The sequence below is a fragment of the Cuculus canorus genome, chromosome 27 (genome assembly GCF_017976375.1).
Source record: "Cuculus canorus isolate bCucCan1 chromosome 27, bCucCan1.pri, whole genome shotgun sequence".
Classification (NCBI taxonomy): domain Eukaryota; kingdom Metazoa; phylum Chordata; class Aves; order Cuculiformes; family Cuculidae; genus Cuculus; species Cuculus canorus.
The window spans coordinates 1,590,952-1,616,080 of record NC_071427.1 but is presented as its reverse complement, the minus strand read 5'-3'; the positions used below and the strand labels follow the sequence as shown (position 1 = coordinate 1,616,080).

Here is a 25,129-nt window from a genome sequence, read left to right as displayed (position 1 = left end):
CTACGACCAGGAACCATCAATTTCTAGAAGCTGAAATAAGGATCAGGCTTGTCCATGGCCTGAGTCTGGCATCAGCTTAAGAGAATCAGACTATTCGGTGTCATGTTCCTTTCATTTTGGGTGAAGATAGCAAAGCATTTCTTTGCAGGACTAAAGAATGACAACAGATCCACCCCCAAACACAAAGCAAAAGGAAATCTGTTACAATAAAGAAGCATCACTTTGTGCACCGTGATTTATCAGTGCAGAACATGCTTCGGCCTAATCGAAACCACAGCGAAGTCAAGGCAAGTCCAATGACTTCAACAGGTCTCGAATTAGACTCTTCCACTCTCCCTCAGGCATGTGCTCACGGTGAAGCATTCCAGCATGGGAGCCACAAACCATGATGCAGAAGGGCCAGCAGGATAGAGGGAACTTCACACAAAGCAGGGAACTTGGCACAGTGGGAAAAGAGAGGTCTAGCAAGCGGATTAAGCAGAGCATTGGCACAGTAATGGTTTTCCTGAGGCACAGAAAGAGGCAATAAAGGCATTCACAGGAGTCGGCTTTCAGTACGCCCTGGCTATGGGGTCTCTGTTATGACCCACACCAAGTTACCGCTGTGGAATTACAAGTTCTTTTCCAGCCATCTTTCATTTCCAGTGAAAGGACAGAACTTCCTCAAATGTGTTTATCTAATTGCCAGCAATTTCCATTGCAAGGCAGATGAAATAAATAAACAGAGGGTGGAGGCAGTGAACGGAATCCAGAGCATCCCATAAACAAACATTTACACCAGGGCACTTTTTGCAGATTTGTGTTTCTTGGGAATGGGCTGCTTTGGGCAGCGCAGCCGAATCCCAGGCTGCTTTGAGTGGCTTGTGCTGCTGAATAAACCAAAGGGCTGCAAAGAATGCTCCCACTAAAGCAGGAAAAAGGTTGTAAATTCTGATTGTAACTTACATGGCTGTTGAGCAAACTGCTTTTGTGTGATGTAATCCCTTCAGTTTTTTGTAGGTTTTCAATCGCCATTTCAAGCTAAAGAAAATGCGCACAGGGAAAAAAAAAAAAAGGGAAAAAAAGAAAAAGAAAGGAAATCAGATAGTTAGCAACAGCCAGGGTTATTATTTCTTTAATATTTGAATGATTAATGCTTTATATCAACAGGCTTGTGAAAAAGAGGCAAACGGATGAGGCATAGTCCTTATGGGATGAAGCTGCAGAGATGTTATTGTATGGCATGCAAACGGACAGCACGGCAGGAATCCCTGTCGGGGGCGAAAGAGCGAGACCAGGATGGTGGTGGTTGGGGGGGTGTTGACCCTTCACTACACGCACTGCCCATTTATAAAAGAAAACTGGTTTTCCTTCTCCTTTCCCCTTCATGCCTAGACCAAACAACCACCAGACAGACACGGCAGCACGTCAAAGAATGTTTGCTGCAGAGAAGGTGGTTTTCACCCAGATCTTTCAAGGCAAACTGGAAATAATGACTGCGGTTACTATCACTTCTTAACGATTTGATAAAAATGTAAAAGCAATGTAAGAAAACAGGGGCACGAGGAGAGCTGCCACACACACTGCATAAGGCGGGATGGATAAGAGCTCTTTGCTACTGAAGAAAACTGCAAAGGGATGCTGGAAGAAGAAGACAGGTTACAATTAAGTCAGCTTCTTCCCATGGAGACAGGCTGGCACATCTTGATGCTACTTGTGCTCGGTCCATTGAGTGCAGAGCTTCTGCAAGCGGAGTCATGGTGAGGCATTCTGACCCCTGCAGAGTCACCTCGCTTTCCTCTCTCTGGCTTCTGTCCCACGCTCAGCCCAGCTCTGGCTGCTGTCTTGTGCCCCGATCCTCACCTGCATCCTTCTTCTCTTCGCCTTTCTGCTACTGGGGCTCCCTTGGTGACTACTGGCAACTACTTAAGGATGGCTGCTGGCCCCAGAGCTCTGCTGCTCCTCAGCACAAGCTTTTTGCAAGCGAGGAAGGAAAAAAAGAACCCAAAGCAACACCTCCACTCCCTATTAAGGGTCTGCCAGGAGCAGAACCTGCTGTTCCTCTCCAGCAGAGGTTCTCAAAGCCCTGTTATCTGTGCCCCACGAGTACAGGCAGGACAGGGCTGCACACATCACCCAGTAAACCTTGAAGTCAGCAGCTCTCTCTAGCATCTGTCCTCACTTGATTTGCATGGTCCTAAACTCATCTGTGGGCACATGCACAAAGCATGACATCTGCCCAACGATCTGTCGATGATCTCCTCCACTACTAGTTAGCTCTCTCCACCCCAGTTAGAACTGACTCATTGCATGGGGAAGATAATGGTAGAGATAAAACCAGTCATTTATAAAACCAAGCTCTACCAGAAAGGTGAGAGGACAGAATAAATCTGATCTGACTTCTGAAGTAACAGTCAAGTCAACGACCAAAGACAAAGTCTGGGCCACATCCACATCTGAACAGGACATGTTGTCCAAGCACCTCCACGTGCCCCTTGGTTTCCATCCACAAGTACCAACACTGTGGCACTTCTCAAGAATTCTAAAAGGGTCACTGAATTCTTAAAAAGGTCAGGCTAAGACTGCGTGTCAGTGGTTTTAGAGGAAATTGTGTAGTGCACAGTGAGGTACCGTGAGGAACCAAAGCCTGGTTGCTGATACAGCCTTCAGGAAATGAGTCAGTGGCAGAGGGAGACACCGTTTCCTTCCTCTGTTCAAGGAGCCGCGTGGCACCAGTTGAGCAACGCCTCTTACGCAAGCACAGAAACACTGCCCGTCCCATACAAATGGACACCTGACAGCTGCAGAAAAATATATTACAGGGAAAAGACTAAAAGCCCTTAAACAGCCCTGCAGGAAGGTGAGGAGCTCTGAGGACCCACTTACAGGAGGTCTCAAGGATTTCCTCTCTTGTATAGCCTAGTTTAAATGAAGATTAATAGTGCTCTACGGGCATAGATATCAAAGGGAATTGCTTCATGTGCTCCCATTTGATGGAGCAGAATATTATTATTCCTGCAGATATGGGGAAGCGGCTTCTTTAACTATTTGAAGGCTTAGTATACGTGTTCTATACTAAATATTCCTCAGCTCTTACACCACCACTAATTCCAAAGCACTACCTTGCTCCCAGTCTCCCCTGATGACATTCTCCTTGCTTTTCCTCCCGAGGTCTCAGTGTCGGCTCTGCTTCAAGCACTGAACATCCTCCAAGCCCTCTTGTTTCCCCATTCCCTGCAGCTGCATCTCAGTTGCCAAGCCCCCGCGTCACTGGCCACTTTGACACCCATCCCTTTGCACTGCACCCCCAAGGCCACATGCAAACATTACGGCTTCCTTGCCTACGTCTGCAGGAGCTGTACTTGTCTCTCTATCCACAAAGCTCTTGATCCTGCCCCAAAAACATTCTGCCAGGATCACTGCCTCTCCAGTCTCCTTAACATCAGCCTTCCCTCTTCTATGTTTAAGTAAGACGTTGCCACGGAAAATAATGCTCCTACCCATTGATTTGATTTAGTCACTGCTCTCCTTATGCCTCCCGCTATCTGCCCACCCATGACCATGTGAAATTCAAAGCAGTTGTCACAGCTCACTCCATCCCCCTCTGATTCTGGTCTGTGCTGAAACAACTGAGAGCCACACACAGCCCCATCCCTACACTGCCTTCCAGACAAGCAATATTGCACCTCTTGAGCCCTTCCATGAGAGCCACAATTTGTGCTAAAACATCTTCTGAAAGGTCAAACAGGCAACAGAGTGAATTTATTTCAGCTGCATTTTCATAAAGGTCACTTCCTACATTCTTTTTTCCTGAACAGCTTTGTCTCATGTGATAGAGAGCGACAAACTCGCATCAGTTCACGGGACATTTCTATTGACACCTACTCTACTCGGGCTTTTTATATTGTGCTATTCACTGTGGCAATTAATAAACCCCAAAACCCAGAAGTAAGGTTGTGCTTTGCCAGACTCAGTCCCGGGCAGGTGACACAATCACCTTCCTTCAAAAGAACAAAAACCAGCAGATGGCCCGATGCCAGTTTTTAACTACAAACAGTTAAAATACACACACACACAATTCCCACACAAGAAACAAAGCCCAGCTAATCCAGATGCCTCTGTCATCTTCTCTTCCCTCTAAAGCTTAGGACTTTCCCTCTACTTCTACCTAAGGCAGAGCACGTTTCCTCCAGGATCCAAGGTAACCTTTCAAGGCACAAAGATTCAAAATCCATGAAGTTTATATTCTAAAACTCAGTGGGAAAAGCAAGAACAACCTAACTGGATGGATTTTCAAGAGTAGTCGGTAGCAAACGGCTCCTGATTTTCTCCCTGGGTGGTGCTGCTCACATTTCAAAACCTGGCCACATACACTGAATTACATCTACATTTGTAATGATGTTCACAATCAAACCTACAAACACATGTAAGTCAGTCTGGAAAGGAAGGTGAGTGCTGACCCAACAGATGAACTCCAATCCATTCCCGGCAGCAGTGGCTCCACCAGGGCTGGTGGATTTACAGAGAGAAACCCCGGTGGTTTCCAGCTGCAGAACAGCTGTGGTGGGTTAATAGCTGTATCCCCAAGACCCACACAGCTGTCCAGCTGTGCTTCTACCAACCCAGCACCTCGATTGAGAGTCAGAGATATAGGATTTAAAAAATCAGAGTTTTAAAACATTTCTGTTTCATCAGTATTATCCCTAAAATATATTTTCTGTAACATATGGCATGGACAGAATACACAATGGTGTAGCAGATACAGACAAAGACTTCTAGATCTCTGTGCACTTGGCAGGATCAGCGTGACACACCTTATGTGCTAATTACCCACTGTGTTAATAATGAAGTTTCTGGGTCTTTTCATAATTATATGAATATATTTATATAGTTCTTTATTTTGGCCCCGTGTTTAGATGCTATACTGATTAGAAAGCATAAGCATGGATTGGAAAACCAAAACATTTTGCTCAGGGAAATAGAAAAACCAAACCCCTGAGAATCTTCTCATCTCTCCATGCTGCATAATTCCAGCGATCCACTCGGAAAGTTTGACAAGGCTCTGCCCACCAGCAAGAGCACCATTCCAAGCTCCTGATGAAAAGTATCTGCAGCACACCAGTGTCTATTCTCTCCCTCGCATTTGCATGGCATTATACAGACATATACAAAGTGACAACGACAGGAAGGTTTATTTTCTAGAAGGCTTTTCAGTTCCCTTGGAATAATTCCTGGCCCCTGAGCTGCAACATCTGCAGGGCTACATACCGTTGCTGGAGAGGAGCGTGAAGTATGTGACAGAGAATGTCTAGTGTTTTCCATCCCCCCATGAATGAGATAGGCTCCCGAGCCGGAGAGGATCGGACTTCCCCCAATGTCCATGGTGATGCCCACCATGTTGTGAGAGGGAATGGCGGTAGGAGAGGATGCCGCTGTAGTCACCTGAGCTCCACCTCCCTGCGGTTCGAAATAGGATGCTGCACTGCTGGGGGCGTAAATCTGAGCTTCGGTGTTGTAGGAATAGGCAGCTCGTCTGTCAAAGGAACACAAAGGTCAGAAGGTAGGACACACCTCGGTGGAGAGGAGCTCAGAGCTAATCTCATGGACAATAGACTGCCCAAGGTGGACCACCTTCTAAAAAAACTCAACTCCACTGTCAGAAGGATTATCTCCATTGGAACCAAACCCTGTGCTGTAAAACACTGTCACCCTGACAGTACTAACCAGGCCTGGAGCAAAGGCCCACAGCGGCAGCAAGAGCAGAGCCCCGGGGTTGCTCAGCAGCCACTGTGGGCAACCTCAGTGCCAAAGGCTGGGAGCATCCCAGAGGGCAGCGGGGACAGCAGATAGGAGGGAGAGGAAACAAAAGCCCCTTCTTCCTCTAGCAGCTACTCGCTGGTTCTTAAAGCCACCCCACCTCATCACACAATGGGCTGAGCAGAGGGAAAAAACAGACCCTTTTATGTAGGGGAGGGCAGGATTCCCCGGAGAATCATCCCTCCATGAGATCAATGCCTCCCCCAAGGCTCGAGTCTGCCTGAAACAATCCCTGCATACAGCATAGCACGTGAAATGGTTCCTCCTCTTCTTCCTTCAAACAGTAGGCTTTCCATGGGGTGGAAAGAGCCTGGGAAGACTCAAGAAGTCAGGCCAGCTGGGAGGGGAACAGGGTTTGGCTACAGCCAACAAAAGGCTCTTACATGGTTCCATTGGTATAAACAGCTTCTCCTCCTTCCACATACTGGACCTGGGATGGATATACATGCTGCACGGATTGCACCTGAAACAAGCATCACAACCTCGAGTTACGGATATGTTATCGCCTAGGAACAGCGGGAGAAATTGCATATTACATCCTCAATCAACTTTCAACCTTACCTTGACATTTAGGTTTTCTTTTTAAAAGACAAACAAAACAAACAAACGCCCATCCCCCTCGCTTAGGATTCCCAAAGGATGTATTTCTTTTAAAAGGTCAAATTAAAATGAATAAATAAATAATTGCTCCAGGAGCAGAGGAAACAATGGAGCTGGGTTTCCTCTGCACATATGTTTGAGGGCTGTTTCACCGCTGACTAATAAGGGTGAGATGATGCTGGAGCCCTCCCTTCAGAGAGGAGGTTGGCAGAGCCCCTCTGTGCCCTAGCCTTTCCTCTGCAGGCTGGCAGGGACAATGCTGCCTTCCATCAAGGGTTTTTCTCTATTCTGAAACTGAGCAACCAAATAAAACATTGCTGGAGGGAAAGTCGAGAGATCCGGACCCGCTGTCCACACCAAGCAGCACCACACGTGGCTGGTTTCTTAGGAAACAAGGACTGCAAGAGGCAAAGTTCAGATAAACAAAAGCACTTGCACGGTGCTCTCTGTCACCCAGCCTTTCGACAAAGCCACACGCAGTCACTACATTTATTTGTGTAATTAAAAACACCCCAAATACTTTGTCTCTAAAAAAATCTTATAGAAGAAGGTGGCTATGAAATGGCAATTAAAAGCATCCATCGAATCTTCAAATGCATGAAACATAACTGTTCTTTCTAAACTTTAAATATCTCGACTTTCTTTCGCCATCAGACTAAGAAAGGAAAAGAGGGATGGAGAGAGGTACTCTCACAGTGCTTTCCAATCCTCTCACTGCACACAGCTCTAATTAAGAGCATGGATTTTTCTAGGCATCTATCTGGCACGGTTTCGAATGCTGCATGGACGTGAGGTCCTGTGGACACGGGGGTGTCTCCCCCCGGAGGTGTTACCTGTTGTGGAACCTGCTGCACTCTGGGAACGGAGATTTGCTGCATCTGCGCTCCTTTGGGAGCGGAGCCTGCTGCCTGGACCAAAACCCTCTGAAAGAAGAAGACACAGTAACACACACTTACTTTCAGTCTGCAACACAGGGGAGTTAGGTATTCCCTTTCAAACTTCCATGGAAATCTTGTCCCTCCTCCCATGGCAGCAGTACTCCTTACTCAGTGTCCCCGTGGTCCCACCCTTCCTGCATAATCATAGAACAGTTTGGGTTGGAAGGGACCTTAAAGATCATCCAGTTCCACCCCCCCTGCCATGGGCAGGGACATCCCACTGGCTCAGGCTGCCCAAGGCCCATCCAACCTGGCCTTGAACACCTCCAGGGATGGGGCAGCCACAGCTTCCCTGGGCAACCTGGGCCAGTGTCTCACCGCTCTCATGGCGAAGAAATTCTTCCTAATGTCCAGTCTAAATCTGCCCCTCTTCTGTTTATACCTATCCTCCCTCGTCCTATCCCCACAAGCCTTTATGAACAGCCCCTCTCCAGCTTTCCTGGAGCCCCTTCAGGTACTGGAAGGTCACTCTGAGAATTCCTCAGAGCCTTCTCTTCTCCACCCTGCCCTTGTAGGGAAGGTGCTCCAGCCCTCCGATCATCTCTGTAGCCTCCTCTGGATCCATTCCAACAGCTCCATCTCCTTCTTACGTTGAGGATTCCAGAACTGGACACAGTATTCCAGATGAGTTCTCACAAGAGAGGAACAGAGGGGCAGAATCACTTCCCTGCACCGGCCACCAGCCTCACCTCAGTACCCTGAACTAGGGAAAAGCTGGATCCATATTTTCTGACACAGATCATCTTTGAGTCTCCATGCAAGGAAATAACAGCAAACAGTTGATCGACGGGAGGAGCTCAACACGGGGTTCACTTGCAGCTAAACAAGAACTGCTCCTCACACACCCACATCATCCTCCTACAGCTGCAAAGTATCTCCTCTCATGGTTGTAGTACCAAACCATGTCCTACCTCATGGAATCACCCTCTCCAAGATGCCACAGCCCTTACAACTTCTACCAGCACCAAAGCTCCAATGGTTCTGCATCTCCTTTCAGTGCCATTAAGGGCACAGAAATGTGTTGCCTTGCGGTGGTCACTGTCCTCTCCCCTCACATTTCCACCATCTCCCATCTCTTTGTGATATGATTGGCATTCAGTTTAAGGTCAGACACACATCTCGTAGAGAGCTCAGCACCTTGCAGATCCAAAATAATCCCAGGGATGCAGTGGATGGAAAGTATTTAAGTGAGGTTCCTGGGAACAGAGCCTGGGACCCAGGCATGAGAGTAAGAAGGGAAAAGGTCAAGCCAAACAGCAGTATGGTCTTTTAAACAGGTGAGGGCCTTCTCCAAGGAAACAGTCATCCCCTGTGGCATGAGGCTTTAAAAATACCCAGCAGATTGGACAAAGCGAACAAAAAGCTGCAAAACAAACACACATAGAGTCCTATAATGGTCAGAAGGGACCTCAAAGCCCATCCAGTTCCACACACTGCCATGGGCAGGAACACCTCCCACTGGATCAGGGGCTCCAAGCCCCATCCAACCTGGCCTTGAACCCCTCCAGGGATGGGGCAGCCACCACTGCTCTGGGCAACCTGGGCCAGGGCCTCCCCACCATCACAGCAAAACATTTCTTCCCAGTATCTCATCTAAATCTCCCTTCTCTCAGCTTCAAACCCTTAGCCCTCATTTGATGAATCCTAGAAGAGACCTTGACAATTACTGGCTACTTTATAGAATCACAGAATCATTGGGATGGAAAAGTCATTTAAGATCATCAGCTTCAATTGTACCTGTCCACTACTAAATCATATTACTCATCTACCCATCTTTTAAGCCCCTCCAGGGATGAGGACTCCACCACCTCCCTGGGCAGCCTCTGCCAGTGCTTGAGAACCCTTTCTTTGAAGAAATTTTTCCTAATGTCCAACCTAAACTTCCCCTTGCGCAGCTTGAGGCTATTCCCTCTCATCCCATCACCTGTCACTTGGGAGAAGAGATCAACACCCAGGGAGTTTCAGGTAGTTGTAGAGAGTGATAAGGTCTCCTGTCAGCTTCATCTTCTCCAGGCTAAACCACCCCAACTCCTTCAGCGCTTCTTGTAAGACTTGTACATATTAATGATTTTTAGCCCTCTGACACCCTCCCAACATCCCCTTTGTCAGAAATTCTATACTTAGCAGAATTATAGGAATATGATAATGCTCAGATTTCCAGGAGACCTCTCCATCACCAGACCCCAGGATGTCCTTCAGCATCTCTGGACACATTGGAGATCCTGCTGCTGAGCTAGCGGTAGGGGCATGCACGCTTCACTTTGTCCATTTTCCCTCCTAAAGAGGCTGTAACCAGAGCACGATGGGAACGTTCTAAGCCCTTTTCCAATTCAGGCCTTTGCAATGCCCCCTACACCAAAGTCTCTGCAAGATCCTTCCCTTCCTCCTTCTTTTTACCCACTCGCTATCCTTGCTTTCACTAAACAACCACCTCCTCCTTTGGCACAGCTGCCCAGCTCAGCTCCGTGTGTCATTAGTCAATGCCCATCCGGTTGCTCCTAGTACCTTCCAACCAAGACAATTACTCATCCCCAACCTGTAAGATGACGCCATCCTGTTCATACAGCCTTTGCTCGTAGTGAAAGGTAGACCAGTGGTCAACACCAAAGGCTTCAGTCTCACACCAGTCATGCTGCCAGTTCATTCCCAGTATTTCCTTTGTGCAGCTGGTGAGAAGGGAAGGCTCTGGATGCTCCTCCTCTTCAGCAATATTCCACAATCCTTTGGGTTCCCCTTAATCATGGAGTTCCACTCGATACTCCATGTCATCATGACAGCATTGGCAAAGGCTGGAGAGGTAACTTCATAATCCAAAGCCAATGGGTCTTCTTCAAGTGTGTTGTCATGTTCAAATTCTCACTAATGACTGACAAACAACTATTGACCAGCAATATCCACACCACTTCAAGACAAACAAGAAACATCACTCAGAGAAATTGAAGATGGGAAGGCTGGAAGATGACAGCAAGCTGGCCAACCACACACCGAATCACACAATGTGAATGTCCATGTCTCCTGGCAAATCAACTGCTCCTGCCACAATTCTTAATTGTTCCTTTTCATCAGCATCCAATGGCAGCTCCTTCTGCTCATTTGGGAATTGGAGAGAAGGCGTAGCTAAGTTACACCCACCCATCCTCTTATCCATCCCGCTTCCTGCAACAGAAACTTCTTTTGATAGTTCCCCAAACAGCATAGAATAAGAAACCAGTTTTACTTAACCCTTCCTGTTTCGCAGTAGGCAGTTTTCATTCATCAGCTGAAGCTATCACTCCTCTCCTGTCAGGAGACCTCCCAGTACCTCACATGTTCATGTATATGAATCATGGATCCTTCTTCCGCAATTTAAAATGTCAGGATCCACCTACCAAAGGAAGAGAGCAGCACGTGGCTCCTGCACCCCGTCCCTGTAATAGCCCTCGCCCCACCTCATCCCTGCTGAGCTCGGTACCTTATTTGCAGAGATGCTGGAATAATCTTCCCAGGGAAGCAGTGGAGTCCTCTACATTGGACACTTCTAAGGCTCAGCTTGAAAGGGTTTTGGGCCATCTCATTTAAACTACAGATCACCTAAAAGGTTGGACCAGATGACCCCTGAGGTCTCTTCCAACCTGGTATTCTGTCATGTTGTATGTTCTTCTGCTTTTATAGGCATGCCAAATAATAACAGGATATTGAACTGAGGCAAACACCAAACTAGGACAAAACTACCTCCTTGGGTAGCTGAGTTAAAACCTAAATCCCATGTTTTAAAGCTGGCGTGTTCGTAGGTTAACACATGGAACATCTATGGCCTTTCCCAACACAGAGTTCAGCAACAGGTTCTTCCCACTGCCTCGACAAACTGATTAACAATCCTCTCCCACATCTAAAACCCTGGATTAAAATACATCTGCCAGTAAAACAGGTCCGTTCTCCATGGAAACGGCGTTCCCAGCTGCGCATACGTTACCTGCTGCGACGCGGGCACCGGCTGCACTACCGGAGCTTGGGCTGAGGCAGAAGTGTGAAGAGCCACAGAAGCTGCTGAGTCCGATCCACCCTCTGAACTCTGCATGCTCACTGTTGGGGAGAGCAGAGGAGATCAGCCCGGGAAAGCACAGCCCCACCACAGCAAACACCCGAGGAACCCGTGTCTGTCAGCAACAAAATCCCAGTGGAAGATGCAGGGGAAGTGCTAGGCAGGAAGGTAGCTACCTTCCTACACAGAGGACTCTTTTTAGTCTTAGAGCTAATTTTAATACAATATTATATTAAGAAAAAGAAAGTTGCACAATTGTTCCACAGAAAGGAGAGGGAAGGAACAGAAAATGCGCTTCTAAATATAACCAAAAAGTGGCATTGGAAAATTATTGTGTCACAGCGAGGACAACTTCAGAGCTGGAAGAGTAAGAGTGTATTTTAAAAATCATTTTTTCCTCCCCCTCTGCCTTATCATGTTTAACTACTGCAAAAACAAATCTAATCAGCTTAAGTGCATGCCTGGAGCTTAGCAAACGCTTTCATTGGGAGAGTGTGGTGGTAAGTTTGGGTTTAAAATCACAATCGATAATCAAACATGAATAGTAGAACGGTGAATGACCATCATTTAAAACTCACCTCACAAAGAACCCCCTCCACTTTCCCATCCATGCCCTCACCCCCAGATCCCACCAGCACCACCAAGGTTCCCAATCACAGACGCGCCATTGCCCTCCAGTCTTGATCCCACACTGCCACCCTCCAGGGCTGATGCCCTCAGCATCTTCCAGTCCCCCACCCTAGCATCTCTCAGCCATGTTGGGCAGCATCCAGGGGCCATGCAGGAATGGGCTGGGCACGGAGAGGAGGCAGGAGAGCAGGGCTGAGCACCTGCCCTGCATCTCAGGCTCTCCATCCCCAGGTCTCCTCGCTCCCTTATGGCCCTCATAGAATCATAGAATCACCAGGTTGGAAAAGACCTCTTGGATCATCAAGTCCAACCATTCCTGTCTGCCACTAAACCATGGCCCTGAGCACCTCGTCCACCTGTCTTCTAAATACCTCCAGGGACGAGGACTCCACCCCCTCTCCAGGCAGCCTCTGCCAGGGCGCAATGACCCTTGCTGTGAAAAGATTTTTCCTGATATCCAGTCTGACCCTCTCCTGGCGGAGCTTGAGGCCATTGCCCCTTGTCCTGTCCTCTGTCACTTGGGAGAAGAGCCCAGCTCCCTCCTCTCCACAACCTCCTTTCAGGTAGTTGTAGAGAGCAATAAGGTCTCCCCTCAGCCTCCTCTTCTCCAGGCTAAACAACCCCAGCTCTCTCAGCCGCTCCTCGTCAGACTTGTTCTCCAGCCCCTCACCAGCTTTGTTGCTCTTCTCTGGACACACTCCAGAGCCTCAACATCCTTCTTGTGGTGAGGGGCCCAGAACTGAACACAGTACTCAGGGTGCGGTCTCACCAGTGCCGAGTCCAGAGGGAGAATCCCCTCCCTGGCCCTGCTGGTCATGACGTGTCTGATCCAAGCCAAGATGCCATTGGCCTTCTTGGCCCCCTGGGCCACTGCTGGCTCATGTTCAGCCACTGTCAACCAACACCCCCAGGTCCTTCTCCTCTGTGCAGCTTTCCAGCCACTCTTCTCCCAGACTGCGGTGTCTGTCCCCGGTGGGACACATTAAAGCCCAGCGCCCGCAGGACACAGCAGGTCACTGTGATGGAGAGCGGACAAAGTGGTTTGGGGGTGCTGATGCAACACAGGGGGTGGGGGAGTCTTTTTGTCTCGGTTTCTTGTGAAAGTTCTTGTTTTAAAAACTATTTTAAGAGAGTTTCTGCTGTCATTTCAAAACCAAAAGGCTCAGAAGCACCGAGATTTTAAGCGCTGTCATTTCTTCTCATTGAGCCTCACTGCGATCGCAATTCCAAAAGAGTGTGAAATATTTTCCATTTTATTTCTCTTCTCCATCAAACATGTAAACTTTTTCCTCAGCAACATGCAAGTTAAAGAGGCAAAAGAGAAAATGAGAAACCGAGGGACACTGGGCCCTGCTTGTTTGGTAGTAAAAAGAAATGCGTGGGGGAGTTACAAAAGCCAGCTGCTTGTTCTACTTCAGCTTTTGGAGGAAAAAAGACCCAAACCACGAAATATTGAGATTCTTCACAAAATTCTTCTATTTTTCCAGTCGGTACTGACCCCATGTTCCCAAGCTGCCCATTAGCACATTACAATTGCTCTCCCAACTTCACAGAAACTCTGCAGCTTGCAAATCATTTCCTCTTTCACATCGTCTTTCACGCACCCAGGAGAAAGCGCAGGGACAGAACTTAGAAATACTGCCCCAAGAACAGTTACCAGGTTAATTTCATGATCCAGAAACAAGGTAAAGAAATTTATTCACTATTTATTGCCACTCGTGTCCCTTCATAGCCCTCAAGCCTGCCCAGATGCGCACACCCTGCTCCCCGCAGCCCCGATGTAAAGGCAGCATCCGCCTCTCCCCATCACAGCCCCTGCGTGGTTTCCAGTCTCAACCTCTTGGTCAGGAGGTATTTGGACAGTGAGGTTGTTAAAATAAGGGAGAGGATTCTGCCTCTCTGCTCTGCCCTCTTGAGACCTCACCTGGAGCCCTGCATTCAGTTCTGGAGTCTTAAGCACAGGAAAGACATGGATCTATTGGAGTTAGTCCAATGGAGATGAAGCCATAGAGATGATCCGAGGGCTGGAGCACCTCCTGTAGGAGGACAGGCTGAGAGAGTTGCGGTTGTTCAGCCTGGAGAAGGGAAGGCTGTGGGGAGACCTGAGAGCTGTTTCCAGAGCTGAAAAAGGATCCAGGAAAGCTGGGAAAAGGGCTCTTGATCAGGAGGGCCGGGATAGGATGAGGGAAGATGGTTTTCAGCTGAAAGAGGGGAGATTGAGATGAGATCTTAGGAAGAAATGTTTTCCTGTGAGGGTGGGGAGACCCTGGCCCAGGTTGGATGGGGCTTGGAGCCCCTGATCCAGTGGGAGGTGTTCCTGCCCATGGCAGTGGGTGGAACTGGATGGGCTTTGAGGTCCCTTCCAACCCAAACTGTTCCATGATTCTATGGTTAACCAAATAGCTTCCCACCTGTTCCAGCTCAAAATTCTTTGCAACTGAACCTGTGGCCAATGCTGTTGGCAGAGAAGGCAAGTTTATAAAGCTCACATGAAGATGCTCAGGAAGAAGAGAGGGGTCATTTTTACCACACACATTCCCGTAAGAGTGGTCTATTGTCCATCGTTTCTGCCCGGGAGTGTGGTTCACTGTTTTCTGGGGTTTTGTGAGTGGAAAAATATTGCATGGTGAGGTTAGAGAAGAGAGTTGGAGAAGTTGCCAAATATATTTTAATGATCAGTTTGAAAATGGTTCTGGCAGGGTCAGATCTCAGTGTTTTAGGACTACAGAAAGGTCTCTTTTGCAGCGTCATTCTAATCAAGAAAGGACACTCAGAAGTGATGTTATCTCAAAGTTACCACCTACTCATCTCCGCTGAGAAATTTTGTCTTCTGATTTCCATCAATGACCAAAAGAAAGGCAGGCGGGGGGAAGCTGAATTGTCCACTATCAAAATAAATCATCACCATTATTTTCAGATTTGTTATGAAACACGGGCTCCGTTAATGACGGCAACCAGGCCAGACACAAAGACCTCGATGAAAGCCGCAGCCAGTACTTCCAGACAAGGTAGACAGACACGGGAGTACTGGGCCGCCAAGACACATGAACAGGACTTCTCATTATTTTGTTTATCGGTGAAACATCCTGGATAAAGGACAATTCATTTCTCATTAAAGCCATCCTGTGCTTCCTGAGAACTGGAGACCCAGATACATGTGCACATTTTCTGCTCACATTAATTTGCGCTGATGAAAAGCGGACAACGTAAACGGAATTCTTACGTTCCAAGAAACTATCACAAGGTGCCACAAAGCTTTGTCGATACCCTGGGAGCAGAGCTACCAAGTGAGCCAGCACCCAAGCCAACGTTCCAGAGGAAGAATAAAGTATCGCCTTTCAAGGAGGAGAGGAAACATGGCATCCAAAGCCTTGCTCTTCCCTCCTCTTGGGTGTTGTGTGTACAAAGGAAGGAAAACCCTTGCAGTCGCTAAATGAACATCGGCTCCTGGAGCTCAGCCGTCAGCTTGTGCAGCCCTTTGGCACTTCTGCCACATCCCTAAAGCAAATGCCCATGAAAGGACTTGCTGCTCTCCTTCCATCTCATTCTTCACCTCCCACAGCGGAGGAAATTTTACAGTTTTCTTGATCCTCCTCTCTTAACAGAGACTCGGTGCCTCAAAAGTCAGCCCTCCAACTTCCCAGAGATCTAAGATCTGCTGCCTTCCTCTTAGACGTGGTCTAAGAAAGAAGAAATTCATCTCAGCCACACTTGCTTCCCACTCGTGGCTGGAGCAGAAGTGACCGACAGAAGCTATTAAAGACGTCTTGTAGCTTCTGACACCCGGTGAAAGCCTGACAGCCTGGCAGTCCCCCCTGTGCTGCGGAGTTTGCACAAACTGAGAATCTAATTAGCGGTCAACAAAGCTGCTGGTGGGGCACAGGGAGGATCAGCATCCACAGCTGCCTTCCTCAGCTCCTGGGCTCCCTACCAGGTTAGGAAGAGCAATAGGACAAATCAGTTATTACGCCAGGGGAATGAGCAGATGGGACCCGACCAGGCATAAGGCATAAAACCGCAGTGTGAAGGGACTGACTCAGATATTAGTGTTTCAGGTAGAGACAAGTTTAAAACTCCAGTTGCTCAACCCGGCTGGTGATGTCCCATGCAGCATCACAGCTCAGGGCTGTGGTAGGCATTGCAGACATCTGAATTCCAGGTTGCATCATCACTGAATGAATCAAGCAGATAACGAGGCTGCTGCGCCCTGGAAACCTTCTGTTTACACACAGCTATCTCGGTATCCAAGCAAACAGTGGTGACAGGAAAGGAAATATAGAAAAAAACGAGTAACTTCTAGGTGCTATTTCTGGTTGGGCCACCAGCTTGCTCTGTGACCTTGAACACGATGCTTCCCCTTCCCCGCGCTTCAGTTTTCCCACTCCTAAAAAAGCCACAGCACTCCTCTAGGTGAGGGAGGTTTTGAGCACAGGTCTCCAGGCTGTCAAAGCCTGAATGCGTTTGAGAAAGACAAGGAGGAATATTACAAGCCTCCAGGGCTGATAAAAACTCCAATTGTCACCGTTTCATTCATAAGCCACGTTGCCTTCATGTAAATAGCTTTGCTTTTTGTTAATCTCTCCTGCCTAAAGCAGCTCCAAAATGCTGGGAAAACAGAGATAAGAGGAGCATTTTGTAATAGTCTCCACATTCAAGTTTGCAGGGAGAGGAGGAGGGAGAGCAGGAGGATATTGCACAGGGCGAAGAAGGCAAAGCATCCTCGGCGCGGGTTCCCGAGCTCCCATCGTGAGCAGGGGCCGATGCAAACCCCCCGGCATGGGGAGGGAGCCTTGGTCCCGGCTGCCCCCACCAGCTCTGCCATCCAGGAGATGCAGAGGAACAGTAAAGCTTTTTCCACAGAAGGTTTTAATATAAACCATCAGCTCCTGAACACTCAAACAAAAAACGTTTTGGCGCTCAACGTCCAAACCTCAAATGTCTTAATAACTGCGGCTGATGGGAGCCAGAGCAGCGAGCCGGCTCGGGGAGACGGTTGGTTTATTTTGCTCTGGTCCTCGCTCCGTGGGCCACGTAAGCGCCAGCAGCCAGCCCGGGCAGCTCGAGACTTCAAATAAAAGACTATTTAAGTCCCTGACTTCCTCAGGCCCAGGGTGGCTTCTGTTGTCATTGTGGCCGACGCACTTTGTGTTTCCATACTAGAAGAAAATGTCACCACCTGAAGCGACTGTAACTCTCCCTCTGCCTTATTTTCATGTTTTTTGAGCACAGCCGTACATAAATCAGGGGTGGGACTGGCAGAGTCCCACCTGACTTGGCTCTCCCGGGCGATTTAGGTCTTGTATTTACATACCTTTAATTTTTGAAGGGGAAAATGTAACATGTATGAGCTACCCCATGCCAGCAACCACAGAAAGCCTTTTTAAACCCAGAAGAATCATAAAATCACACCATCACAATCATACGAACACCAGTTTCACTTTCAAAATACTGAAGTTGTCACTGTTTCAGTGAATCATTTGCTCACTGGAAGACAAATAATGAACTACTTTATTTAATTTGCTTCTCAAAGCTTACTTGGTCATCCTTTGATCTTATTTAAACTTGTTAAATTCCTTTATCACACCCTTGTCTTCTGACAAGAAATTTTATTTTGAAATAGAATATAATACAATACTGAGACATAAATGTGGAAAGGAAAATTACTTTGACGAGTTTGTTGTTAAGAAAAACAGACAATTATTCTACCTCTGGGACAAAGTTTCTCTCAACTACTTATACTTAAGCTTCTCAGCAAGCCCTGGTGAGTGATAGGACCTCCACTGGGTAGGGAATTGCCTCCATTTGCCATTTGGAAATGGGCTTTAACACTTCTTCTCAAAGAGGATTCAAATGTGAGGCATAAAAATCCACCAGGAACATTTCCACCTTGAAGTACAGTAAACAATGGGAAACTAGATTTTTAATGATTGAAGGATGCACTTCATGGCTTTCACTTCAAATGAAATGAAAAGGAAGTTGGAGCAAGGCATGTGTTGGTCTCTTCTCCCAAGTAAGAAGTGACAGGACAAGAGGAAACGGCCTCAAGTTGCACCAGAGGAGGTTCAGGTTGGATATGAGGAAACATTTCTTCACTGAAAGAGCCGTGAAGTCCCGGAAGAAGCTGCCCAGGGCAGTGGGGGAGTCTCCAACCCTAGAAGGGCTCAAAAAGTGTGTAGATATGGCACTTGGGGACCTGGTATAGTGGGCACAGTAGGGTTGGGCTGATGGTTGGTCTGGATGAGCTTAGAGGTATTTTCCACCCTTAATGATCCTATGATTCTAAAGTAAGACATACAAGCAGAAAAAGTTTATTTTTCCCAGTGAAGCTGCTGTAATTACGCCTGCCTTCTTACGCCTGATGGTGCATGTTCTTCAAACAGGAAGCAAACACACTGGCTCTCCAGCTAAAAGAGAGGGTCCGGGATTTTTAATCACAACCTGCGTGTGCTGTCAGACACATCCCTGAAACTGGAATACCATCACAGGGACAGGGACATGCTTCTCATAGAATCACAGAATCACTAAATGGTGTTGGTTGGAAAAGACCTTTAAGATCATCGAGTCAAACCATCAATCCAGTGCCGATAAGTCTGCCACTAGACCATGTCCTCAAGTAGAGGACACACCTTCCAGTACCTGAAGGAGACCTACAGGAAAGCTGGAGAGGGGCTATTCACAAAGGCTTGTGGTGATAGGATGAGGGGGAATGGGTATAAACTGGAGAGAGGGGCAGATTTAGACTGGACATAAGGAAGAATGTCTTCACTATGACAGCGGTGAGACCCAGGTTGCCCAGGGAAGCTGTGGCTGCCCCATCCCTGGAGGGGTTCAAGGCCAGGTTGGATGGGCCTTGGGCAGCCTGAGCCAGTGGGAGGTGTCCCTGCCCGTGGCAGGGGGGTTGGCACTGGATGATCTTTAAAGTCCCTTCCAACCCCAACTATTCTATGATTCTATGACATCTATTCCTCTTTTAAACCCCGCCAGGAATGGTGACTCAACTCCTCCCTGAACAGCCTCTTCCAACTCTCGACAACTCTTTCAGTAAAGAAATTCCTCCTAATATCCAACCTAAACCTCTCCTGGTGCACCTTGAGGCCATTCCCCCTTGTCCTGTCACCGGCTACCAGGGAGGAGAGACCAACCCTCACCTCACTACAAACTCCTTTCAGGAAGTTGCAGAGAGCGATGGGGTCTCCTCTCAGTCTCCTTTCCTTGAGACTAAACAACCCCCGGTTCCCTCAGCTGTCCCTCACAGGGCTTGTGCTCCACACCCTCCACCAGCTCCATTCCCCTCCTCTGGACACGCTCCAGCATCTCAATGTCCTTCCTGTAGATACATCAAGACACATAGTGAAAGAAGGGTGATGCACCAGAACTGCAGGAGCTGCTGTGATTGTTGATGGTATTTTATAGGATACTTTACCCTGACTCGAAGCAGTCGGTAGCCTCTGGACACCCTTAGTGCTGTCACCAGTTAGTGAGGTTTCGCACACTCACCAGCTTGGCACTGCGCTGTGCACAGTCTGTGCTCCAAGTTTACGCCGTTGAGGGGATCCCAGGCTGACCAGGAGGTAAAAACCCCAGGGAACGAGGCCACATTTCCCCATACAAACTCATGGCACAGAGTTTCTTACAGAAATCTCCTGGTATCTGATATTTTCTTGAAAATAATAGGAAGGTTGTAGTTTATTAAAAATCAAAAATAATTTTTTCTCATCCTTGACATGAACCTGCGAGGATCAAAATGAAAATCCGAGTTTTTGGCTTTTTTTTTGTGTGGTTTTGTGCATTTTTTTTTGCATGCTTTGAAAGGAAGGTTTACATTTAAAAATAGTTTTTTGGTTTCTGGAACTTTGATGCAGGTTTCGTTGGCTTGGAGCTTAGATAAATAGGAAAACCAGAAGAGCAGGAACTGAATTCAGAAGAAATAAAAATACTATTTAACCATCACGTTCTAAATGGTATTTTCCCCCTTGACTACAGAAAAAGGAACTATGGGTTTTACATCTCATAGGTTTACTACTGAGACTCCTCAACACTCTCAAAAGTGACTGAAAATAACAAAAGGGATGGAGAAAAGAGCAGGTCTTGACTTTCTTTTCTAGCAGATGCACACTATCCATCAACTTCATCCACCACGGTCCATGCCACATTTAATTTAGTAAAGAAAACCTTAAATATTTTCCATTTCATTCAACGATTTTGGCTTAGTCTCTATTTAATAATGTGCCCGGAAAAGGCATTAGTTTTGTTTTACTGAGAGCACAGAAAGGAAGGGTTTTGCTCTTCAGAAGAAGAGACTTTTTTAATGAAAATGCAATCAAGTGAATTCTACCTCCCCAGAGCAGAGCTACAGCAAATGCTGGTACCAAACCAAGGATCCTTTATCCCCACAGCGTGTGTCTCCAAACCATGGCATCTCCAAGAAATAACAGGCATTTCCCTGAAATTCCAGTTAGGGAAAACAATAATTTGGTTTTCCACTGCCGAAGAACTTCAGAAGCTGGAGGAGAATACAAACAGGCACTTGCAGTCTGCATCGCATCCGGCTCTGAACTAACACCAAGGACCGAGTATGGCCCCATAGAATCATAGAACGGTTTGGGTTGGAAGAAACCTTAAAGCCCATCCAGTCCCACCCCCTGCCATGGGCAGGGACACCTCCCACTGGATCAGGGGCTCCAAGCCCCATCCAACCTGGCCTTGAACCCCTCCAGGGATGGGGCAGCCCCCACTGCTCTGGGCAACCTGGGCCAGGGCCTCCCCACCCTCACAGCAACACATTTCTCCCTAAGATCTCATCACAATCTCCCCTCTTTCAGATGAAAATGGTCTTCCCTCATCCTCTCCCTGCACTCCCTGATCAAGAGCCCCTCCCAGCCTTCCTGAAGGATCCCCCATCTTTGCACTTGCTTTGGAAAAACATGATTCCAACTCACCCAGCTGTGAAACCAGATGAAACTCTTTGCTTTCAGATGGCAGAGCCAAGGAGAACTTGCTCTACCAGCATCCCTGTTTAGGAGTTATTCCTTTCTGCAGACCATACAAAGGAAAATTGGAGAACAAAGCTCCTAATACAACTGCAGCTCAAAGTATTTGGAAGTTTGGTTGCTCAGTACCTGAACTTAATCCTTGTCCAAAGTGTTGTGCCACTGGCAATCACAATGCTGGACTGAGTTAGGAGAGCAAGTGTTTCCCGGTGTTTTAGCTGCTCTAAAAGCCCTGGAAGAAGAGCTTGCTGTTCTGGCCTTTCAGAGGGAGCCAGGAAATGCCAGAGCAGGTTAAGATGTAGTAGAAGCTCATGAAAACCTTGACCTCCACACCAAACCCCTCATCCCAAGCCGAGGACAGCCCGTAACACCCGCAACCACGCAACACCGAGCCACCTCAGAGAGCCGGAGATGCTGTAGGATGGTGTCCAGCATCCCCACCAGCAGCAACAAGCACTCGTATGCCGTTTGCATCCCAAGGATTGAAGCAGCATTCAGCTTTCGCAACCAGCCCCTCCTAAACCAGCAGAGGATGAGGGGAGAGGTTTGGGTCACCTCTGTGCTCTGAGGAGTGTGAATGTGCCCTCGATGCCATCGCAGCTGAAAATGAGCTCTTCTAGACTAACAGGAGCTGGCACCAAACCAGCTCATCTACAGACACCCTGAACCTCGTGTCACAACCTTTGCCCTTTCAAGAAGCGCTGGTAAGTGGAAGGGATGGAAGGGAGAAGCAAACATGACAAGGAACTTGATAATAAGCTCATTCTGGAGAGGCTGCTTATTACCTTGCCTCAAAATGTTATAAACAGAGAAGGCACCAGAGCCTTCTACTGATTAGGTTAAATTAATTTAAAACAGAAGCCAACGCTGCTTGCCTAGGAGCTCCAGTTACCTGGAAACACAGATAAACCCCAAACATGCGGTTCAAGGGCAGCCAGGGTTGGTTGTTTTGGTTGTTTTTTTCAGAAACCTGGTCCTCATGGAAAAATACAAAAATGGAAATGGCTTTTATTAGCGAGTTAATAATACACCAAAATACAAATATACACTCATTCTTTAATTAGATTTCATGGAAACAAGTCAAATAATAGATATATACACACACTTAATTGTTGTGTAACAGCGGTTCGCTAATCCTGGCTGTTTCTTTAACAGTAACTTCCAGAGAGGCACACGAGTGCGAGGAATGCATCTGCGCTGGCCATATAATTTGGAGTTTCCTTAAAAGCCAGCTGAGACTGAACAGCAGAAGCCGTGATGGTTTAATGTTGCTGGCAGCAGGCTGTGAACAAATCCCACATGCACAGCTCTCAGATCTGACCATGGGCAAAGCAACGCTGTGAACCTTCCTCTCCTACCAAAACCTGCTCCCTTTTCTTTCTGGGTTCATAACACGCACACTCTCCAAGTGTCAAAAGCCAACACTGGGTTCTTGCAGACCTGAATGATTCCTTGTGGTGCTCAGGACCTCCAGCACACAGCCCGTTTGCTGCCATGCTGCATTTCACCCTCAGCCGCCCACAGACTCACCTGCACCAGCCCCAGCTTTTTGCTCCAATGGAAAAGACCAACAGCTTCCAGATTTTTAGCACAACCCTGCCAACAACTGCTTGAAACTCCTCATTTCTTCCATATTAACCAGTTAAATCACAACTTCAGGGAAGTTTCACTACAATGATGGCAAATAAAGCTACTCCGGAAAAAACTGAGCTCTCTGGAAGCTGTCATGGCTGGAAGGAGGAAGGGAAAGTCACACACTACGTTGTGCTCCAGATGCAGGTCCTTCAGATGTGGGCTGTAACACACGTCTTGGTGCTATCTGGTGACGGCAAACATGAGTTCTGTGCTCACATTAACCATGCTCCTGGGATGATGCTCTCCTCTCCATGCTCCTGGGATGATCCCAGGTACTTGGCTGCAACTAATCTTCCCCTGACCGAATTTGGCTTGTTTTGGACGAAAGAACTGCAAACCTTGGTACTCGACTGTGGTTTTTCAAGACCTGCTTTAATAGCTTGTCCTACAGCAGGAAAATATGGAATATGTTGGTAATTTAAAATTAATTCCAAAAGATTAGATTAATTTAAACCTGTACGTTCATCAGCCTTTGTTTTTACTTGTTTGGACTGAACAATCCTTTCGACGGCCCTAAGACAAGCCAGCCTTTTTGATACCCAAAACTGGGAAATAAACTCTCCAAGACTTGCTTTTGAGTTTTAGAAAGCAAGAAGCCTTTCTCAGGCCTGGGCAACACCAAGCAGTGATCTCCATCAATGACGTGCAGCCAGGCAAGAGCTGGGACAGAAGAGATTTCCCACTTACATGGAGACACATATAGTTTTCCAGAAATCTTATGCATATTCTACTACTTTCCAATGTCTAATTTTAATGTTATTATGAACTTCACAACAGTCAATCTTTGCTAATTTGGAGCTGGCTCCAGCTCTGCCTGACCTTGCGTTAGAGATGGGGAAAGACTGCAAACAGAGGAGATTACAGAAGATGCATCTGTTCACCACAGATCACACCTTATCATCACCAAAGAAATAAAAGCGTCTGGAAAAACACCGCTTGAAAGCAACCATGCTCTCATAGGGACATTGTGTCGAACTTTCAAAAAATGCAATTGCTTAGATGAAACTTACTTTAGCTTAAATAAAAAATATGCCACTTTTTGTAATCGTAACTCCCTCTTGTATCATTCTGATGAAGTGTGAAGCAGGGGGTTGCAGCAGTATTTCATTTGAGGTGGGGCAGCAGCAGCCATCTCCATCACGAGCAGCAAATACAGAAGTAGCCGCTGCCAACACAGCCCGGGATATTGTTATTTGCTGAGAAAGCACCACTCACAAGGATTGTGGTGCTTAACAAAGTGAAGCAGAACAAGCCACAAGCATAAACTGTGGATGTTTGGAGATGAGATGACTTTACCTCCTATCTTACAGCATCAGCTGAGTCCTGGAGGTCTCCGGCAGAGATTCCACCATGGGGTGGAGCGGAACATGGCACGAGGGGATAAACAAGCGGTCACAAGCATTGCTGTTGCTGTGGGTTTGCACTGGGGAGTTTGAGAAGCCAGAAAGAAGAGCTGGAGCAAGAAATGAAACAAGAAGTAACCACTTTTCCCCTTTGAAAGGCAGGCAGAGCCAGTGCGGGCAGGAGGAGGAAGAGGAGAAGAGGAGTGAGGGCTTGTTTGCTTTCTCCTGACACGGAGGCCAAGTTTCTTTGTCTCTCTCAAACATCTGCCTGTGCAGGAGATGCTCCTCCAGGCTGCATCATCTTGGCACATCCTGCGGCCGCTGCATTGACCACGGACAGCTGTTACGGGGGAGGAACCACCACGGAGGTCTGGGATCTCCTGAACTCCACAGAAGGTGGAGGCTTGCCCTTTCTGTGATGGTGCCACACCAAAACATCCTCACTGGGTTGTGCAAAATTTTATCAGGAGTTCGGAATTTGTTTGATGATTCTGCTTCTACACGTGCAGTAAAACCACCTCAAGTTCAAAACCCACATTGTCTCCATGTGTTTGCAAGTGCGCTCATCAAAGCCACGGGCTGGCACAGGGGTCCCAAAACTGAACTCCCTGTTGGTATTCAACTATTCCATCGCAGAATCAGAGAATCCCTAGGTGGGAAAAGACCTTTGAGACAATCAAGTCCGACAGTACCTGTTTACTACTAAAATCATATCCCTAAGCACTTAATCTATCCATCTTCTAAACCCCTTCAGGGATGGTGACAGCACTCAGTGCATGCTTCAGTGACTACTGGGACAGAAGCAATTCATAGAATCATAGAATCACCAGGTTGGAAAGGACCCACGGGATCCACTTGATTCCTCTCCACTGCCACCAGTGCCAAGGGGGAATGAGCTGGATGTTTTACATGTGGGAATTTAGGGTTCATACAGCACTTGGTGACTGGTAGTGCAGACTCCAGGGCTAAACAAGACCCCAGATAGAAGACACAAACTATCTAGACACAAAATCCTTCCTGGAAAAGCCAAGAAATGGGAAGGCTGCTATAGAGGCTGTAGAAATGCAGTATGGGAATATGTATCTGAACACTGCACTTGGAGAAAGGCAATGCTGTATTGTTGGTAAGGATAGACCTTATTCTAGATGAACAGGAGATGATAATGGCTTGCAACAA

At 47.4% G+C, this 25,129-nt stretch overlaps 1 protein-coding gene across 8 annotated transcripts in view; it reads right to left on the bottom strand.

Moving 5' to 3' along the window:
- Window positions 1-25,129, bottom strand: part of LOC104065410 (DNA-binding protein RFX2) — a 74,268-nt gene that overhangs the window by 25,199 nt on the left and 23,940 nt on the right. Inside the window, exons 2-6 of one of the 8 annotated variants that reach the window (XM_054050263.1) lie at window positions 11,287-11,396; window positions 7,230-7,319; window positions 6,180-6,259; window positions 5,248-5,512; window positions 946-1,020 (exon numbers count right to left, since the gene is read on the bottom strand). In XM_054050263.1, coding sequence (XP_053906238.1) covers window positions 946-1,020; window positions 5,248-5,512; window positions 6,180-6,259; window positions 7,230-7,319; window positions 11,287-11,391 — 615 coding nt within the window. In that variant the 5' untranslated portion in view covers window positions 11,392-11,396. Of the gene's footprint in view, window positions 1-945; window positions 1,021-5,247; window positions 5,513-6,179; window positions 6,260-7,229; window positions 7,320-9,870; window positions 10,489-10,556; window positions 10,647-11,286; window positions 11,397-25,129 lie in introns of those variants that run through there. The other 7 variants (XM_054050266.1, XM_054050262.1, XM_054050260.1 and 4 more) reach the window with 7 other exon arrangements.